The sequence below is a fragment of the Pelodiscus sinensis genome, chromosome 19, assembly GCF_052426305.1.
Source record: "Pelodiscus sinensis isolate ZL-2025 chromosome 19, ASM5242630v1, whole genome shotgun sequence".
NCBI classification, from domain to species: domain Eukaryota; kingdom Metazoa; phylum Chordata; order Testudines; family Trionychidae; genus Pelodiscus; species Pelodiscus sinensis.
The window spans coordinates 8034608-8055384 of NC_143070.1; the positions used below are offsets into that span (position 1 = coordinate 8034608).

A 20777-nucleotide genomic window follows, 5' to 3' on the forward strand; every position below is an offset into this window, starting at 1 on the left:
AATTTGGAATAACTGATATTATTCCAAACTAACAAAGAGCATGTCTACACTACAAGCCTTTATTAATGTTGAGCTGGAGGACCCCTGACCCCTACCCCTGTAACCCTCTGTGACGGCGCGTTGGGGGTCCCCCGTCTCCTGCACCCCAAAATGGCATGAACAGACTTCACCAGCCAGTAGAATGGAGGTTGTTTATTGTTCCTCCAGCACAGTGCAGCACAGATGTAATCTGGTTACAGGAACTGGGGCTAAGAGGCCCCAGTGCCCCCCTTGAGATAGGGGAGTCCCAGCCCCCCTCCCCAGCTCCTTCTTCCCTGCCTTCCAGCCAGGAACTAACTAACTCTCCTCCAGCCCTGCCCCCCAGCCAGGGCAGCATCCACCTTCCTTTGTTCCTCTCCATGGGGGGTGTCTGGTTCAACAAGTTTGGCATTACCTTTGCATAGTGAGGTTTTCCCTGCTGGGTCTTGCTCCAGACAGCAGGGGTCACCACAGCCCAGCAAGTACCCCCACTACGTCACACCCTCATTTCACGAGGAGTAAGAGAAGTCGAAGATAGAATGTTCTTCATTCAACTTCCTGTTGTGTAGACAGCACCAAAAGCCAGAATAAGCTATTTTGATTTGAGCTACGCAATTGATATAGCTGAAGTTGAGTATCTTATTCTGACTTTAGCCCTGCTGTGTAGCTGTACCCCCGGAGTGCACCTACATTGCACTGTAGCTCAAAATAAGGCACGCAATTTGAGCTACACAAATTGCATTATCTTATTTCAATCTCATTTCGAAATAGCTTATTTCATAGCCAGCACCAAATTTTGAAATAAGCTGTTCTTCTGAAACGTCTCTTACTCCTTGCAGAATGGTTTATAGGGACATTGGAATGGCGAGCCCGAAATAACAGGCTTGCTCTGAAGACTTGGGCTAGTTATTTTGGGATACTCCAGTATCCCGAAATAGCATTGCAGCATAGACAGAGCCCCAGAGAGAGACAGAAAGCAGACCAGGCAGCAGGATGGGGCTGGGAGGAAGGCTGCAGAAGCAGCCCAGATAGCTCATCTTTGTTGGGAGCAGAGTGCAGCCACCAGAGCCAGGAGAGAAGCAGCAGAGTGGAGCTGGGACTGAAGCAATTCAGTGCTGGGTGCTGTGAGCAGCTGGCGAGAGTGAGGGAGGACCCTGGGCTGAAGGCCCGGCACAGGGAGACCTCACTGGTTCCGCAACCTGGCAGGCCACACTTGGAGGGGATCATTACCCCATTGGGGGGCAGCTGACACTGGGGAAAAGGTTCCTACCACTTACAGCCTGAAGGCCTATGGCCACTGCCAGAGCAGTTGTCTGACCCGCAGTATAGCTGCGGGCCGGGAAGGAGACCTGGGACATGTGAGGAACAGACTGTGAACTTCCTGAACATTTCAGAGCTGGATGGGTGTGATGTCCCCCGGCCACAGAGCAGGGCTGTGTGTTTTCTTTTAACCTTTCTCGTTTTTCCTTATTTTCTTACATTTATTGCTGTTTAATAAATGGCATTTGCTATGAGCTGTATCTAACCAAAGAATCATAGAACTGGATGGGACCTTGAGAGGTCATCAAGTCCAATTCCCTCCCGTCATGGGAGGACCAAGCACCACCTAGACCAGGGCTACTCAACACACGGCCTGTGGGTGGGATCCTTTGAACATGAGCTCCACTGGGAACACGCTTCACGAAGGCGAGGCGTCTCCCAGGTGGGGTGAGCACTGAAAGATGCAAGCAGACAGGGCCAGCTGGAACAGACAGGTACAGGGTGTCAGCATTTCTAGCACGCAGGGAGGAGGTGCCTGGTTGTAGGAAGTGCTGGCTGCTTAGCCTTGTGAGCAGAGCATGAGAGGTGCTGACAGGCTCCCACCAGCCATGTTTGGGTCTGGCACCATGGCTTAAGGCTTTAATCTTTGTATTCATGCCCATCAGTGTGAAAGAAGCTATTTGCATGTCTATGCAACCACATTTAAGTTGCAGCCCTGGGCATGTGCTGTGAGTATCGTTGTGGCCCTCAGGGCTACCAAAGTTGAGTAGCCCTGATCTAGGCCATCCCTGACAGATGACTGTGTAATCTTCTCTTTAAAAATCTCCAGTGATGGTGTCAAGGCTGTTCCCCACTACAACACTCCGGCTACGTCTAGACTGGCATGATTTTCTGGAAATGCTTTTAACGGAAAAGTTTTCCGTTAAAAGCATTTGCGGAAAAGAGCGTCTAGATTGGCACGGACGCTTTTCCGCAAAAGCACTTTTTGCGGAAAAGCGTCAGTGGCAATCTAGACGCGCTTTTCCACAAAAAAGACCCGATCGCCATTTTCACAATCGGGGCTCTTTTGCAGAAAAGCGCATCTAGACTGACCACGGACGCTTTTCCGCAAAAAGTGCTTTTGCAGAAAAGCATCCGTGCCAATCTAGATGCTCTTTTCCGCAAATGCTTTTAACAAAAAACTTTTCCGTTAAAAGCATTTCCGGAAAATCATGCCAGTCTAGATCTAGCCTTCATCTTTAGGAAGAACTCCATCTCATCCTTAGTTAGAGGTCTGCCTGCCTTAAGGACACTCTTCCACCTTTAGGACTGTGGTATGGGAGAGGCATGGCTGCCACCCTCTGCTCCCAACCCCACAAGGTTACATTTTGGGTATTTTTATTTGCCTTTTTTTCCAGGTCAGTAAGTAGAATTAACCTCATTGCTTAGCTTTCACTACCCAGCATCTTATACATTTAAAAAATGCCAAATATTGCCAGAATTATGCCAGAATCAGAAGAGCTGGTGATACTTGTGGTATGTATTTCACACTTTGACACACATGGGCTTGGTAACTGTGGGAATACCTGAATGGCAGAAAGTTACAGAATTGTTCAATATATTTTCTGGATCCAGGCCTTTGCAGTCTGATTTTGCATCCATTGCTTAGTGACACAGAGTCTGGCTCCGGAGATAACCTCCTGTGCATCATGGGGCCCTAGGGATCAGCTTGGCTATGTCTACACTATACTGTTCTTCCAGAAAAAGCATAGCTTTGTCCACTTCTTTTTTTGGAAGAGGATTTTCTAACATTTGGCCCATCTACACTGGGCCAAATGTCAGAAACCTCCCCTTTTTCAGAACATCACTTCTTCCTCATAAAATGAGGTTTACAGGGATGCCAAAAAAGTGCATCTGCTCTTCTGAAAAAAATTCTGGAAGAGCAGACTTGTTCCCTGGACGTGACAGAGTTTTTCCAGGATCCCAGAAAAACTTTGTAGTCTGTGTCTAGACTGGCAAGTTTTTCCGCAAAAGCAGGTGCTTTTGCGGAAAAACTTGCCAGCTGTCTACACTGGCCGCTTGAATTTCCACAAGAACACTGACGATCTCATGTAAGAAATCAGTGCTTCTTGCAGAAATACTATGCTGCTCCCATTCGGGCAAAAGTCCTTTTGTGCAAAAGCTTTTGTGCAAAAGGGCTAGTGTAGACAGCTCAGATTTGTTTTGCGCAAAAAAGCCCCGATCGTGAAAATGGCGATTGGGGCTTTTTTGCGCAAAAGCGCATCTAGATTGGCATGGATACTTTTCCACAAAAAGTGCTTTTGCGGAAAAGCGCCCGTGCCAATCTAGATGCTCTTTTCCGCAAATGCTTTTAACGGAAAACTTTTCTGTTAAAAGCATTTGCGGAAAATCATGCCAGTCTAGATGTAGCCTGTAGTGTAGACACTGCCTGACTGGGATGATTTAGTTAGGGTTGGTCCTGCTTTGGGCAAGGGGCTGGATTCGATGACCTCCTGAGGTCTCTTCCAGCCCTAGGATTCTATGAATCACCTGCTCTACAGATAAGTGGTGTATGTGTACATTTAGTGCAAGGAACTTCTGGCCCTCAGAGACCATGTACCGAGTGTGAAGACCAGGGTGACTGAATTGGAGGAGCTAAGATAGACAGAGACGTATATAGATGAGACTTTCTGGGACCCAGTAGAACAGTTTCACCCCCAGTCAGGCAGCCTCCATTGTTGAGGGGGGTGGAAGGGTCAGGGAAAGAGAACATCCAACTGGAAACCACCTTCCAGATGATGTTATTATACCTTCTCACACTGAGGATACCTCTCCAGGGGAGGGAATGCCAGTTATGAGGGAAAGACAAGTGTTAGTAATAGGGAATTTGATCATTAGAAACATAGACAGCTGAGTGTGTGATGACTAGGAGAACCGTATGGTAACTTGCCTGTCTCATTCATGGGTTGCGGATCTATTGAGACATCTAGATAAACTTATGTGTAGTGCTGAGGACGAGCCTGTGGTCATGGTACATGTAGGTACCAATGGCACAGGGGAGGACAGGTAAGAGGTCCTGGAAGTAAATTTAGGTTGCCAGGTAAGAGATTGAAATCCAGGGCCTCAATGTTACGTGTTCTCTGAAATGCTTCCAGTTCCACAGGCAGGATCAGGTTGACAGGCAGAACTGCAGGGCCTCAGTGCCTGGCTGAGAAAATTGTGTAACTTATTTTAGAGGGACTGTGGTATTGCCACCTTTACTTCTGCACAGCCTTCAAAGCAAGATGGCCAGAGTGTGGTGGCTGCTAGCTAGGTGCCCCGATCCGCATGCAGTACAGAATGGTGGCAGTAACAAAACTCTTTGAACACTAATCTTGTGATAACGTCTCTCTCTGAATTCCTTTATTGATCAGGACCCCAACAATCACACCACCATGACATTTCAAATGACAATATCTGAAATAAATGAATTTTTTTTTTAAAATTGTGAGACCGCAACATTGACAAAAACGGACCATGAGTTTGATAACTGATTCCACTTTTGTCTTTAAAAGAATTTTTGTACTCATACTCCTCAGAGGCGCCTCAGCTGGGACCGGAGGTGCTGCTTCTGTCACCATGCAGTTTGGAGCCAGCTCCAGAGGCTGGAGGTGCTGCTGCTGCAGCCACGCAGGCCAGGGCTGGTTCCAGGCCACATGTGCTGAAGTAGCGATGCCTCCATGGTTGGCCGTGGACTGTGTGGGCCGCAGCAGCAGCACTTTCGGGCTGGCTCTGCACTACGTGGGCCTTGGCAGCGGGGCCTCCAAGGCTGGACCCAGACCACTTGGGCTCTGGCAGCAGGAGCGGGGCCTCCTCCAGGTGGCTATGGCCATTGCTCAAGGGGGCACAAAGCCAGCTAAGGTACCCCCTCATGCCCAGACTCCCTCCACTTCTCTCACTCCCCTCCCCCCACCAAGACTCCGCATCCCCTGTCTGCTCCAACACCCTCCCTTGTTCCTGCACCCTCCCTCCTGGCCAGACACCATACTCCCAGGCTACGTCTACACTGGCACCCTTTTCCGGAAATGCTTAAAACAGAACAGTTTTCCGTGATAAGTATTTCCGGAAAAAGAGCGTCTATATTGGCAGGATGCTTTTCCGGAAAAGCCCCTTTTCCGGAAAAGCGTCCATGGCCAATGTAGATGCGCTTTTCTAGAAAAAAGCCCCGATCGTCGTTTTCGTGATCGGAGCTTTTTTCCGGAAAAGACTACTGGGCTGTCTACACTGGCCCTTTTCCGGAACAGTTTTCCAGAAAAAGGACTTTTGCCCAAATGAGAGCAGCATAGTTTTTCCGGAAAAACACTGACAATTTTACAGTAGATCGTCAGTGCTTTTCAGGAAATTCAAGGGGCCAGTGTAGACAGCTCGCAGCTTATTCCGGAAAAGCGACTGCTTTTCCGGCATAAGTGGTCCAATGTAGACACAGCCCCAGACTGCTTCTGCATCCTACCTCCCACCCAGATCTTGCAATTTCTCTCCCTTCTGCTGGCAGCCCTGTCTCTCAGGCTCATCTACACTGGCATGAATTTCCGAAAATGCTTTTAATGGAAAAGTTTTCCGTTAAAAGCATTTTCGGAAAAGCACGTCTAGATTGGCAGGATGTTTTTCTGCAAAAGCACTTTTTGCGGAAAAGCGTCTGTGGCCAATCTAGACATGGTTTTCCACAAAAAAAGTCCCGATCGCCATTTTTGCGATCGGGGCTTTTTTGCGGAAAACAATACTATGCTGTCTACACTGGCCCTTTTGTGCAAAAGTCTTTCGGAAAAAGACTTTTGTCCAAACGGGGGAGCAGCATAGTATTTCCGGAAAAGCACTGATGATTTTACAGGAGATCGTCAGTGGTTTTCTGGAAATTCAAGCAGCCAGTGTAGACAGCTGGCAAGTTTTTCCGCAAAATCTGATTTTGCGGAAAAACTTGCCAGTCTAGACACAGCCTCACAGTATACCCCTCATTTTTGTCCCTACCTGAGAGCCTAAGGGGGTCAACAAATCCACTAACTCCCTAACCCAAGAAAAGTAAACCTGGTCTGTGGGAAGCCTTGGACATCAGTCCCCACTCTCTCTTCCCCTCACCCTGTGAGTCTGGGACACCAGAGGAATGAGGTGACTCAGTTGGGGGCCACATTAGTGAGAGTTGGGGTTTTTTTGGAGGTTTTTTTTGCTTCTTACTTATGTGGTCCCCAGCTGATTTTTCTGTGGATCAGTTATCCGCGACCCAACAAAGTTTCCCCACCCCTGCCATAAATAAAGAAAACATTGAAACCTTTTGTGTTGGACATCATATTTTACTTTATTTAAAATGAAGTTTGATAAACTAACATGAGAAAATTAAAATGCGTAATCTGTTTCCTAATTTAAATTAAATCATTCTCCCTAGCTGCAGCTGGTTCAGAAAATAAAGTCACTGTACCCAGCCTGCCCTTGCTTCCCCTTCCTTCTCCTTCCTCTGGCACACAGATCTGTGAATAATTGGTTAAATCTTGGTACGCCACTTCAGAAAAGTTGCCAACCCCTGCACTAAAAGGTAAGATTTACATGTAAATGTATTTATTAAAGAAGCTGCTGTAAATAGGACTATTATTGACTTTAAAAAGTATCACCAGCACTCAGACCCATACATAGAGCTGAATAAGTCAAATCTGAGCACTCCACCTCTGAAAGATTGCTGACGCAGGATCTAAGGTATAAATTGACCTGGAAATGTGGCAGATCCTTGGGGATCATGAGAACCTGTTTGGATTTGGAATGGTGATAGAAATGTAGCCATGTTAGTCTGATGTAGCTGAAACAAAAAACAGGACTATGTAGCACTTTAAAGACTAACAAGATGGTTTATTAGGTGATGAGCTTTCGTGGGCCAGACCCATTTCCTCAGATCAAATAGTGGAAGAAAATTGTCACAACCATATATACCAAAGGATACAATTAAAAAAAATGAACACATATGAAAAGGACCAATCAAATTTCAGAACAGAAGGGCGATGGCCGGGAGGTGGGGGGGGAGAGAAGGTAAATGTCTGTGAGCTAATGATATTAGAGATGATAATTAGGGAAACTATCTTTGTAATGGGTAAGATAATTAGAGTCTTTATTCAAACTTAGGCATAAAGTGTCGAATTTAAGCATGAATGACAGTTCAGAGGATTCTCTTTCAAATGTAGTCTTAAAAGGCCTTTGAAGCAGGATGCAGGTAATCAAGTCATTGAGACAATGTCCTTTCTGGTTGAAATGGCAAGAAACTGTTTTTTCTTTGTGATCCTGTCTAATATCTGTTTTGTGGGCATTGATTCTTTGGCGAAGTGTCTGAGACGTTTGTCCAATGTACATAGCAGACAGACACTTTCGGCACATGATAGCATAAATTGTATTTCTGGATGCGCAGGAATATGTGTTCTTGATCTTATAACTCACTTGGTTAGGTCCAATAATGGTATCAGCAGAGTGAATATGTGGACAAAGCTGGCAACGGGGTTTGTTGCAAGGGAAGGTACCAGGGTTGGTATTTAGTGTGGTATGTCCCGTGCCAGCTTTGTTCAAAGGCCTTTTAAGACTACACTTGAAAGAGAATCCTCTGAACTGTTATTCATGCTTAAATTCGACACTTTACGCCTAAGTTTGAATAAAGACTCTAATTACCTTACCCATTACAAAGATAGCTTCCCCAATTATCACCTCTAATATCATTAACTCACAGACATTTACCTTCCCTCTCCCCCCCCCCCCCGCCATCTCCCTTCTGTTCTGAAATTTGATTTGTCCTTTTCATATGTGTTCATTTTTTTAATTGTATCCTTTGGTATATATGGTTGTGACAATTTTCTTCCACTATTTGATCTGAGGAAGTGGGTCTAGCCCACAAAAGCTCATCACCTAATAAACCATCTTGTTAGTCTTTAAAGTGCTACATAATACTGTTTTTTGTTTGGATTTGATGAGATTGGCTTTGATAACCTTCATCTGTGTAAGGTGCGGTACTGGTTGTGGCACAGGAGAAGTTGAAGGATTTCTCTGAAGTGTGGATTCTCCTATGTCTAACAAGGTCTGAACTCTCACTGAAGCTTTTTTCACACTCAGGTTAGTTATACACAGTGTTCCATTTAATTTTACCCACATGCGTGCAGAATGAGTTTTGTTAGGGGGCACCAATAGGCAGGGAATGTGTGACACACCATCTCAATATTGGTGCACAGAAGTAAGTGGTAGGAATGGGGTTCAGAGGTTTGGATGTGCAAAAGAGGCTCAGGGCTGGGGGAAAGACTCGGGGAGCATGGGTGTGAGGGCTGGCTCTGGGGTGGGGCCAGAGGTGAAGGCCTCAGACAGAGATTTCAGGTGCAGCTCCAGCTGGGGTGAGAGCTCCAGCTGGGGGTGTGATCTCAAGCATGAAAGGCTTTGAAGTATAGGTTACTGAAAAGCTATATTCGGGAAAGAAGACTCCCACCAGCTCACTCCCCCCCAGCTTGGGTGCTGCTGTGAGGATGGGGGAGGCACCTCTCCCTGCAATAGCAGCTGTGGGCAGAACCAAGGGATAGCCAACTGTCCCTGGCCATGGCAGGTGTGAGCTAGGGTTGAGACCAGTGGGTAGAAGTATCTCTCCCCACCACAACTCTAAGCACTTGCATTACATTGAATAGGCTGTGGCACAGTCACATGGCCACACAGCTTAAAGGGAACTCAGGTTATAGGGTCTCTTCCCTATGTGGATTCTCCTATGTTTAATAAGGTCTGAACTCTGAATGAAGCTTTTCCCACAGTCCGAGCAGCAGAAGGGTTTCTCCCCTGTGTGAGTTCTCTTATGTCTAACGAGATTTGAGTGCTGACTGAAGCTTTTCCCACAGTCAGAGCAGTTAAACGGCTTCTCTCCCGTGTGGATTCTCCTATGGGCAACAAGGTCTGAACTCTTACGGAAGCTTTTCCCACAGTCCAAGCAATTGAAGGGTTTCTCCCCCGTGTGGCTTCTCCAATGTGTAATAAGGTCTGAGCCGCAACTGTAGCTTTTCCCACAGTCAGAGCAGCAGAAGGGTTTCTCTCCTGTGTGAATTCTCCTATGTCTAATGAGGTCTGAACTCTGACTGAAGCTTTTCCCGCAGTCAGAGCAGCTGAAGGGCTTCTCTCCTGTGTGAGTTCTCTTATGCTTAATAAAGTCTGACCTGTGTTTGAAGCCTTTACCGCAGTCAGAGCATTTGTGGGGTGTCACTCTTGTGTGTATTATCTGATGGTTAGTAAGGCAGGAACACTGACTGAAGCTTTTCCCACAATCAGAGCAGCTGAAGGGTTTTTTTCCTGTGTGGATCATCTGATGCTTAACAAGATTTGAACTCGTACTGAAGCTTTGCCCACAGTCAGAGCAGCTGAAAGGTTTCTCCCCTGTGTGGATTATCCGATGCTTAACAAGATTTGAACTCTTACTGAAGCTTTTCCCACAGTCAGAGCAATTGAAGGGTTTCTCTCCAGTGTGGGTTCTCTTATGTCTAACAAGATTTGAGCGCTGATTAAAACTTTTCCCACAGTCAGAGCAGTTGAAGGGTTTCTCCCCAGTGTGGATTCTACTATGGGTGATAAGGTGTGAGCTCTTACTGAAGCTTTTCCCACACTCAGAGCAGCTAAAAGATTTCTCTCTTGTATGGATTTTCCTATGTCTAATTAGGTCTGAGCTCTCCCTGAAGCTTTTCCCACAGTCTGAGCATGTGAAGGGCTTCTCTCCTGTGTGGGCTCTTTGATGTTCAATAAAAGTTGCGCCGTCACTGTAAGCAGAGGGTGCTTGTTGATGGAGGATTTTCTGTTCCATGATTTCTGTTTTTCTTTTCTTCCTTCTGCTCCTGTGATTGGATTTAACATGCCCCTCCACCACATGGTTTCCCTGCTGCCTTTCTGGGATATGCTGACTCTCACGGGTCTCTCCTTGCTCAGGACTCCGAGAAACATGCGCTGCAGATCTTCCCAATAACATCCCAAATTGAGACATTTGCTCTGGTCCTTCCTGCTGAAGACTCTCCTCATTATTCTCACTCAGCATCCAATCACCTGCAGGGATAGACACAGAATCCAGACAGGAGTCATTCTCTGTGCTGAGCTGAAAGGAGAATTCTGAAAGGGGAACATAAAAGCGAGAACAGAGAACACATCCAAATAAAGGGTGAATAATCATGACTTGAATTTATCCTCCTTCCTCAAATCTCTTTTTGCAAAGGAGAGAACCCAACCTTCCCCCACACACCTCCCTCTGTTTGGAGTTGAAGACAGGCTGAAGGGTCAGTTAGACCTGATGAAAATGCACAAGTGTCACCTGCTCTGAGGAGACAGAAATTGGTTCCTGAGTCAGTTTAGCTGATTGCTCACCTGTGTGGGGGTCACTGATGATCTCCCCTTCCTCACAGCCCTGGACATCTGGGATCCACAGCTCCTCCCCTTGCTCCACCCAGGAGATCGCATGAGCTGTGGAGGCTGGAAATCCTGCTCAGGGAGCAATTAACCAAGTGCTGATCTTGTTCATTAAGGTCTGTGCCATTATGACTTCCAGACCCAGAATCAGAGTCACCCACCCAGACAGGCTCCTTCCCCACCTTACAGGGACTGGGTTCTGGATGATACAAGATCCCAGGACACACTCACTTGCAGTAAAGGTGCATCCCTCCAGCCTCGGGAATATTCCCTGGGGGATCTGAGTGCTCTGCTGCACTCTCTAGAGCATTGTTTCCCAACATTTTTGATACTACTGAGCAGCAAACCCAGTCATAAACTGTTGGCAGACTGGCAATATTTAATTTGCATGGTTGTATATTCATTACACAAATAAAGAATATGCAAATAAATTGATGTCTGTCCACTTAGCCCCAACCCAGCCCCTTGATTCCCAGTGCCTGACACCCTTTCACCCCCACCACTACATCTGGTGTCCTTTGACCCTTTAACCTGACCCCAACAGCCCATGCTAACACCCTCATGACCCCACCATGCCCTCACCCAACACCTCTTTGCACTTGGACTCTACCCCACCCACCCCCCACACTCCCAGCACAAGGCTGCCCCCTCTAGGGAGCATGACCATTACTGCCATCCAGGTGGGGGAGCAGCTGTTGGTAGCATCTGCGTTCCCTCCTTCTTCACGCCCTCTCTGTCCCCAAGAGCATCTCCATGAGTAGAGGAGAGGGGGTGCAGAGGGGAGAGTCTCTCACACAGGAGCCAGGCTTATTGTGGCAGATAAACCTGACATTAGGGAGCAGGGACCCTGAACCAAACCAACCCAGCTCTTCTAGAGCCCACGCTACTTCTGATACCCGCGGGGACAGGAATCCTTACCCAGCCAGCTCACGGCCTCATAATTCTCCTGCATCACATCCCAGTAGAGGGCTCTCTGACCCGCATCCAGCAGAGCCCATTCCTCCTCAGAGAAATACACAGCCACCTCCTCGAAGCTCACCGGCTCCACCACAGCCATTTCCTGTTCCTGGCTTGTCAGGCCATGGGCCGCGCTGGAGCAAGACATGGGTGTCCTGCAGCCTGTCAGGGAGAAGGGCAATGGGAGACATTTCAGAAGGGGTTTTAATCCTTTCCATACCCCCATCTTTGCCCAGAGTCTGCCCTTGGTGACACACATACTAGACTCTGCCATTCTGGGCAAATGCTTGAATCTCAATATTCCATAAACCACACACACAAAAATAGATCCCAAATCTACATTCATTTCTCTCTATACTTTCAGCTGGGGAGGGCAGGATGGTGGGTATAAGTCCCCACCCCCTCCCGAGAGGGATGGGATGGGATAGCCAACACCCATGCCGCCCTGGTGGAAGGTGGGAGAAGGGACGCCCTGAAGTTAAGGTGGCTTCTGTTTCAGCACTTGCAACAATGGGATTTAGTTCTGCGCACCTAGGCTGTCTACACGGGCGGCTCCTTGCGCAAGAACATCTTGCATAAGAAAACGTCCATACTGACATGTGCGTGCTGTATCTTGTTTAGGCTCCTGTTTTTAAAGCTCCATTTATTTGTAACAGAAGTAAGCCCTCGCATCAAGATCAAACTGACAGAGACTTTATAAAACCTCTCCACAACAGAGATTAAAGTGAAGTTAATACTATTCAGATGCTCATTATTAAATGTGTGTGGTGAATGTTTGTAGGATGAAATTCTAAAATGCAGAGGCTCTGAAGTGGTATAATCTGACCCCCCTCTATGTCATAGACCATTCCATACAACTCAGTTACTGAGGCACAACGCTCTATTTCCCCAAAACGTGTTTCCTGGAAAGTCGACCAGCATTGATTTGAAAACATCAAGAGATGGAGAATCCACCATGAGGGATGGCTAATCTAATAGTCAATTTGCATTGACTATTTGATTAGCTGATAAGGGCTCCTCTGCCTTTGAAGTGTACCAGCAGCCCTGGGATTTCACTTCAAAGGCGAAAGCCCTGCAGGGAGCATAGGGCCAGCGGGGGACTCAAGTGCTGTGTGTACACTGGCAGGTTCTTGCGCAAGAACACATCCACACTGCCATGTACTTTTGCACAAGAGCATCCATGACAGTGTGGACACTCTTTTGCGCAAGAAAGCTCTGAGGGCCATTTTAGCCATAGGGGTTTCTTGCACAAGAAACCCCAGCCATGCGCCCACCCTGCCCTATTGCACAAGAGCTCTTGTGCAAAAGGGCTTGCACTTGTTAGAAAAGAGCGTAGCTCTTGCGCAAGAAGTCCTCTCTTACCACACCTTATTGTAATCTTCTTATGCAAGAGCGGGCGGGCAGTGTGGACGCTCTGCGGAAAAACGGCCATTCTTGCGCAAGAACCCGCCAGCGTAGACATAGCAAGCAGTGCCCTGCTGGCCCAGTGCTCCCCACAGCATTTCAAAGCAGCAGCACCACATGGAGCCTGAGGGCTAGCTCCGGACTCTGCTTGACACTGCAGATTTGAGGCACACCCCTCCCCCCCGCCCCTCCTCTTTCTCATTAAAGGGGAGAGGTTAACAACTAGGCTACGTCTACACTGGCACCCTTTTCTGGAAATGTTTAAAACGGAACAGTTTTCCGTTAGAAGTATTTCCGGAAAAAGCGCGTCTACATTGGCAGGATGCTTTTCTGGAAAAGCACTTTTTGCGGAAAAGCGTCCGTGCCAACGTAGACGCACTTTTCCGCAAAAAAGCCCCGATCGCCATTTTCGCGATCGGGGCTTTTTTGCCGAAAAGAAATCTGTGCTGTCTACACTGGCCCTTTTCCGGAACAGTTTTCCGGAAAAGGACTTTTGCCCGAACGGGAGCAGCATAGTTTTTCCGGAAAAGCACTGATGATTTTACAGTAGATCGTCCGTGCTTTTCCGGAAATTCAAGGGGCCAGTGTAGACAGCTGGCAAATTATTCCGGAAAAGCGGCTGATTTTCCGGAATAAGTGGCCAGTGTAGACACAGCCCTAGTGTACCACGATCTGATAAGCTGCATGCACTAGCCCCACCCTTGCAACACTGCCTGCTCCAGCCCTAGGTAGGCATGCCCCCCCTCACATGGGAATGGGGGAGCCCCCCCTTCCCCAGATTACACATGCTGCAAATGCCCCACCTGGGTCAGCTTGATCCTTGCAGGGCCGGACCCAGCTCCTGCTCCTCAAGGTGCCCAGCACCCCCCAGCGCGGAGGGCTCAGCCCCTGCACAGACCCCTCCCCCCCCAGGCTTGCAAGGCGGGTTCCAGCCCCGCCCGCCACAGCTGCTGCCCGGGACTCGCGCCGCACCTGCAACCTGCCGCGCGGCCTGGCCCGGCGAAGCCCAACCCCTCTGGGCCGGGGCGTGGCCAGGCAGCTCCGGGTGCGAGCTACGCCCTGGCGCTGATCCCGAACCGGAGTCACCGACCCGCTGCGCATGCGCGGTCCCCCCCCCCCCCCCTCCGCGCCATTCCGCCTCGCCCCGGCCGGGTTTTCAATGCGTCTCCCTCCCTCCCAGACCCCGTCAGTCACGCCCGGCTCCGAACCAGCCCCTCTGTGATTGGCCCCTGGGCGGAGCCCGCCGCAGCGTCATACTCCGCGCGCCCTCCCCCCCCCCCTTCGAATTCTCGGGGAGCCGTTGGGGAGCCGTTACTCGCTGCCCGGGAAATGGAGCAGCCGAGGTGAGGGCTGGGCCCTGCGGCAAGATACGGGGGGGGGGTCTGGGGTGTGTGACGAGGCATCAAACTCTCGCCCCCGCCAGGGGCAACTCAGCCCCTCCCCCTCCGCAGCGGGGCTGAGGCAAGGCGGGGTGGGCGCTGCCTGAGGGAGTCTGGGGGGTTGGTGGATTGTGACTCTGCTGGGCCGGTGGCGGTTGAATCCAAACCGTCCCCAGCGAGGTACGTGGGGGGGGGGGGGGGGGTTGTGCTGAAAGGCTTCAGGCGCCCTCAGACCCTTTCGTCCTGCCCGGTCTCGCCCCGGCGCTGAGCAGCCCCCAGGGGCTGTGTCTACACTGGCGCCATCTCGCTGCTGTGGTGGGTGGGGGGGGGGCGCTCACTTCTAGCGCCTCCTGGGCAGGCTCTTGCCACGGAGACGCGTCCCAGAGCAGGACGGATGCTCGGCCCGACACTGAGGCGATGTCGATGCTGGTGCCATCTGGCACCAGAAGGATGCAATTGAGGCGACACGGGGGAATATCGCCGAGACTCATTTGCATCTCTAATGAGCCGCCTTTTTGCGGCAGAGGCTCTAGCGCAGGCTAACTGTTTTTCTGCTGTCGTCTCAATAACTGCCCTTGTGCTTCTTATAAGTATGACCGAGTTTTGGGGCTAACGGCAGCCCAGGACCTTTGTGAGAAGAGTGGTGGGCGGGGACTTGGCCTTGAGCGGAAGCAGCCACAGTTCAGGTGCTGGTGGCCCCCCACATTGAGGGAGGTTCCACCACTCCTGTACGTATGTCCCATCGGGGTGGGGCTCTGGTCTTGCCCAGGTCCTGCCCAGAGTGGGTGTGGCCCCCAAGAGCAGCCCCCAGCCCATGTCCCTGCCTCCCAGGTTCCCTGCCCAGGGCGAGTGGAGGGTCTGACCACGCAGCTCTGAGCACGGCCTGACTGTGGCTCTTTGGGCCCCTGGCCCAACCGCTGGCCAGGCTGGAAGCTGGAGCTGTAGGCAGAGAGCCCAAAGGGTGGGGGAACAGGCAGGGGGCTGCTCTCTGGGCCCCCCCCAGCTCTGCCACTCCCCACCGATGCCCCGAGTCCCTCAGATTTGCTAGACTGGGCTGCAGCTACCAGCCTGGTCAGGGGGCCAAACCTGGGCTGAAGCGCAGGAGGCAACGACCCCTTGGGCCTCTCTGTCCGGTGCCTCTGTATCCCGCCCAGCAGAGCCATGGCTGATTTGCTCACAGTTAATGCGCTTCCTGCTGGCGCTGCCTGGCCTCCCAGGGGTGCTCTGGGGGCAGCTTGTTCCCGCCATTCCTGGCCAGACAGCAGTAGGGACACGGCATCCTTCAGCCCTGGGTGCCAGGAACATTCCTCCTAGAGCGCTTGAGAGCCCAGCTTTCCCTAGTGAGCCGGGTGGGGTTGGCTGGCTGGGGCAGCAGCAGCACCAAGGCTCCCTGCACCTGCCCAGAGGAGGCACCTGCAGGGCAGAGATTTGTTTGGAGCCATAGAGCAGGGTAAAAAATCTGGGAAACGGGGAGATTCTGGGGCTCAGAGAGACTGAGTATGAACAGGGAAGGTTGGAATTAACCCGCATCCAGAGTGTGTCCTACCGTGTGTCTGGGCAGCCTCATCCAGGAGCAGCACTGGGTGAGACCTGTGCTCCAGCAAACCATGCACCCAGCTTCCCTCTCCTCCTCGCAGAAACAACTGAGAGTCTCTTTGCCTGGTTTGAGATCCTGCTGTCTGAACTTTCCCAGGGCATTTCAGCAGGAGGAGCAGGAGAAGTGGGGCCCACTTGTTCTGTCAGATACTACAAGGCAGATGGGGCATTTGGTTTTCTCTTCCCTGTACAGGAATAGCTCGGTTCTGCCACGACCAGGAGACACTGAGGCTGTGTCTACACTGGCCAGTTATTCCGGAAAATCAGCCGCTTTTCCGGAATAACTTGCCAGCTGTCTACACTGGCTGCTTGAATTTCCGGAAAAGCACTGACGATCTAATGTAAAATCATCAGTGCTTTTCTGGAAAAACTATGCTGCTCCCGTTTGGGCAAAAGTCTTTTTCCAGAAAACTGTTCTGGAAAAGGGCCAGTGTAGACAGCAGAGATTTCTTTTCCGCAAAAAAGCCCCGAAAATGACGATCGGGGCATTTTTGCGGAAAAGTGCGTCTAGATTGGCACGGACGCTTTTCCGCAAAAGTGCCTTTCCAGAAAAGCAACCTGCCAATCTAGGTGCACTTTTTCCGAAAATACTTTTAATGGAAAACTTTTCCGTTAAAAGCATTTCCGGAAAATCATGCCAGTGTAGACGTAGCCTGAGTGTAGGAGTCAGGCGGGGGGTTGATGCAAACTTTTTTATTTGTAACAAAAAAAAAAAGTCCACAAATTCTTGTCTTCTGAATACAGTAGAAAGAAAATTCCTGGAAGATTCTTCACACAGAACTGCTCCTCTGTTTTCCAGAGAACCCTGGGCATGAAGCCAACTGTGTCTCAGGTTCCTGTTTCCTTTGATTCACCAAGGGTGTGATCTTAATGCCCACTGGCAGGCCCATGGCTCCATGGGCTGTGCAGAAGAACAAGAGCCATGTCCAGCTGGAGAGGAATGTTTGCAATTGATCTTCCAGAGTTTGATTTAGCCAGTCCAACTAAGACTTTCTAAATCAAACTCAGAGGCCACCCCCACCAGCTTCCAGTACTTCTGCTCTTTGGTCCCTTTGTCTTCCCGCTGTGGGGACACGGCCAAGCTTGACTGAAGGGAAAGCTGATTCTAGCTACGTATGGAGGGATGGTAGGAAGAGCAGACACATTGACCAGGCACCGCTTGGGGCTGCATCTCTCACCTCCACTGTACCTGGCAGCTTAGCCATGGGACTGCTCTCTGGGACTTTCCTCCCAGCTGCTCCACGTGTTGCCATTGCCCGTCCCAAGGGAGGGGAGGAGAGTAACTGTCCATGGCTGCAGGAACTGCATTCTCAGGATATCTGGGCACTGACATCCCCAGGAAATCACAAGGGCATGTGGTGCTGGCTCTCCTTTCCCAGCAGTTGGAGTCAGAGCTCTGCCTTGCCACTGCCAATCACAGCAGCCTCTGCACCAGGTTTGTGGTTTCCTTCTTTCCAAGGCGCCTCTCTAATCAGCCTTTTCCTGAACAAGCAGCTCCATGGGTGGCCAGGGGAGGCCTCTTCTGTGTCCCAGAAGGCTATGGGAAAATGTGAGCAGAGGCACCACTCAGAGTTGAACCCAAGATCTCATGTTTACTAAACAGATGCTTTAGCCAGCGAAGCCATGGTGCCATCCTTGAAAGTGTCCTTAAAACTGTACTTTATGGTCCCAGGCAACACCTTCAACTTCCAAAGTGCAGCCATTCTTCATTTCCCTCCTGCCTTCCAGCCCTTGCCATGTCTGGCTCCCTGGGCACAGAAAGCTACCGCTCTGAGTAGAGGGCTTTGGCTTCCTTGACCATTGGATGCTGTTGCAGGAAGAGCTGCTCAGCAGAGACGGAGTTTACCTTTCGAGGAAGGGGAAGAGAGTATTGGGACGCAGACTGGCTAACCTAGTAAGGAGGCTTTAAATTAGGTCAATGGGGGGAAGTGACCAAAATCCACAGGTAAGTGAAAAACATGGAGACCTAGGAGATGAGTCAGAAATGGGAGGGATTATGGGCTATAATAGAAGAGATAAAGGAGGGACAAGGGAGCACTGGGAGGCAAAAATCTAATCTGTGTTTTAGATGCCAGTCTACAAACATAAGGGCTGCATCTAGACTGGCATGATCTAGTTTTTCCGTTAGAAGTATTTCTGTAAAAGAGTGTCTAGATTGGCACGGATGCTTTTGTGCAAAAGTGCTTTTGCGCAAAAGCATCCGTGCCCAGTATAGATGCGCTTTTGCGCAAGAAAGCTCCGATGGCCATTTTAGCCATCGGGCTTTCTTGCACAAAAAATTAAGGTGCCTGTCTACCCTGTCTACACTGGCCCTCTTGCGCAAGTGGGCTTATCCTGAGCGGGAGTGTCAAAGTATTCGCGCAAGAAGCACTGAATTCTTACATTAGAACGTCAGTGCTCTTGCGCAAATTCAAGCGGCCAGTCTAGACGCACCCAAGCTGTATGGGGAATAAGCAGGAAGGCCTTGAAGTGCTAATAAATAAACATACCTATGACAGTTGTTGGTAGCACAGGGACTTGGTGGGATAATACACACAATTGGAATATTGGCATAGAAGGATACAGCTTGCTCAGGAAGGATAGGCAGGGGAAAAGGGAAGGAGGTGTTGCCTTGTATATTAAAAATTTTTACACAGACTGAGGTGGAGATGGACATAAGAGACAAACTTGTTAAGAGTCTCCGGGTTAGGCTAAAAGGGGTAAAAACAAGGGTGATGTCATGCTAGGGGTCTATTACAGACACCTCACCAGGCAGAAGAGATGGACAAGGCTTTTTAAACAACTAACAAAATCATCCAAAGCGCAGCTGGTTTCATACACACTCATCCTCACCTACAGTTGCATTGCAGTTTTCAGTGCGCTGACAAGAAACAGAAGAGGGGAAACTGCTGGCTAGCAGAATCAAGGCTTGAGATTCTTCTGTGTTCAGATGTGCTAAGCAGCTGGCAGCCAAGCTCCTAAGCGCTGGTCTGTTCCTTCCCACCCCAGGCAGGTGAATTCCCTTCTCTAGATGTTACAGTCTGCACTTTGCCTGCCTTCCTTTTCACTACCAATGCTGGAAAAAACCCTCTGTTCTTTCAATTTAGTTTTGAAAGAACACAATTACAGTGTGGATGTTGCTCAAGTTTTGTCGGAAACTCTGTAGGGTAGACATACCCTCAGTTTCTACCATGGAAACACTCTTGACTCTATGGTTCCTGTCCTGTGAGGGCCTCTTGGTGCAGCCTTTGAACTCCCAATGCAGGTGTTGACTGAGCAGAGATAGAGAGATGCCAGACACAGCTCTCCAGTGCCTGCAGGCAGCACCATGTTCTCAGGGACTCTGCCGTCAGAGGGTATGTCTACACTACAGCGCTAATTCGAACTAACTTAGTTCGAATTAGTTAATTTGAACTAAGCTAATTCGAACTAACGCATCCAGACTAAAAAACTAGTTCGAATTAGCGTTTTGCTAATTCGAACTAGCATGTCCACACAGAGTGGACCCTGAACCAGGGTTAAGGATGGCCGGAAGCAGTGCCGGCAGGGCATCAGATGAGGACTTAGAGCGTGGAGCTGCTGTCTCAGGCTAGCCGAGGGCTGTGCTTAAAGGGACCCTACCCCCACCCCGGACAGACAGTTCTTCAGGGGTGCCCCGCTTGCAAAGCAGTCCTGGCTTGGATTGCCTGGAGTACCCACACTGGGCACATCACAGCACTCGGCCATCAGACCAGCTGCACTTGCCGCAGGCTGCCATCTGGGGAGAAGGGGCAATTGGGGGGCTGCAGAAGAGGTTCCACCCCCAGAAGCCCGCAGAGCCAGCCCAGTTCTCCCCATCGGGGGCTCGTACCCCATTCCTCCCTCACCTCCTTCCACTTACACCTTCCTAGCCCCCCTTCCTGATGTACAAAATAAAGGACACGTGTGTTCAAAAATAGAAACTCTCTTTATTGAACAAAACTCGGGGAGACTGGGAAAAGGAGGTGGGAGAGGGGAAGAGACAGGTGGGACAAGGGAGGGCAACTACAATGATGAGGGGTTTGAAACAGGTCCTATATGAAGAGAGGCTAAAGAGACTGGGACTTTTCAGCTTAGAAAAGAGGAGACTGAAGGGGGATATGATAGAGGTCTATAAAATCATGAGTGGGGTGGAGAGGGTGCATACAGAAAAGTTCTTCATTAGTTCCCATAATAGAAGGACTAGAGGACAGCAAAGGAAAGGAATGGGTAGCAGGCTTCAAATGAATAACAGAAAGTTCTTCTTCACAGAGCAAATAGTCAACCTGTGGAACTCCTTGCTGCAGGAGGCTGTGAAGGCTAGAACTAGAACAGAGTTTACAGAGAAGTGAATTAAAGTCATGGAGGTTGGGTCCATGGAGTATTAGCCAGGGGGTAAGAATGGTGTCCCTGGCCTCTGTTTGTGGAAGGCTGGAGATGGATGGCACGAGACAAATGGCTTGGTCATTGTCCTCCGTCCATCCCCTCCAGGGTACCTAGTGTTGGCCGCTGTTGGCAGACAGGCTACTGGGCTAGATGGACCTTTGGTCTGACCCAGTACGGCCATTCTAAGCTCAGGGTTGGGGGTCTCAGTGGACCACCTTGATTTTCATGCAAACCTGCTCCTGGGTGGCCAGGCTGGCAGCTCTCCTGCCCTAGACAGCCGCTTTCCTGTGACTAGTGCGGTGGTCGTGGACAAGGTCCACGATGTCTGCACTGGATCAGGCGGGTGCCCACCTCTTGCGGTTCTGGGCAAGCTCCTGGGAGCCGCCAACTTGGTCCCGGGAAGAG

The 20777-nt window shown here is 50.0% G+C and overlaps 1 protein-coding gene across 1 annotated transcript; it reads right to left on the minus strand.

Moving 5' to 3' along the window:
- Positions 1-8131: 8131 nt before the first annotated feature.
- On the minus strand, positions 8132-11811 carry LOC102458839 (uncharacterized). Its single transcript, XM_075913994.2, has 3 exons — positions 11593-11811; positions 10633-10746; positions 8132-10317 (listed from the first exon to the last, which is right to left on the minus strand). Exons 1-3 carry the CDS (start codon positions 11777-11779, stop codon positions 8957-8959), a joined length of 1662 nt encoding a protein of 553 aa, XP_075770109.2. The 5' UTR covers positions 11780-11811; the 3' UTR covers positions 8132-8956.
- Between the last annotated feature and the right edge of the window lie 8966 nt (positions 11812-20777).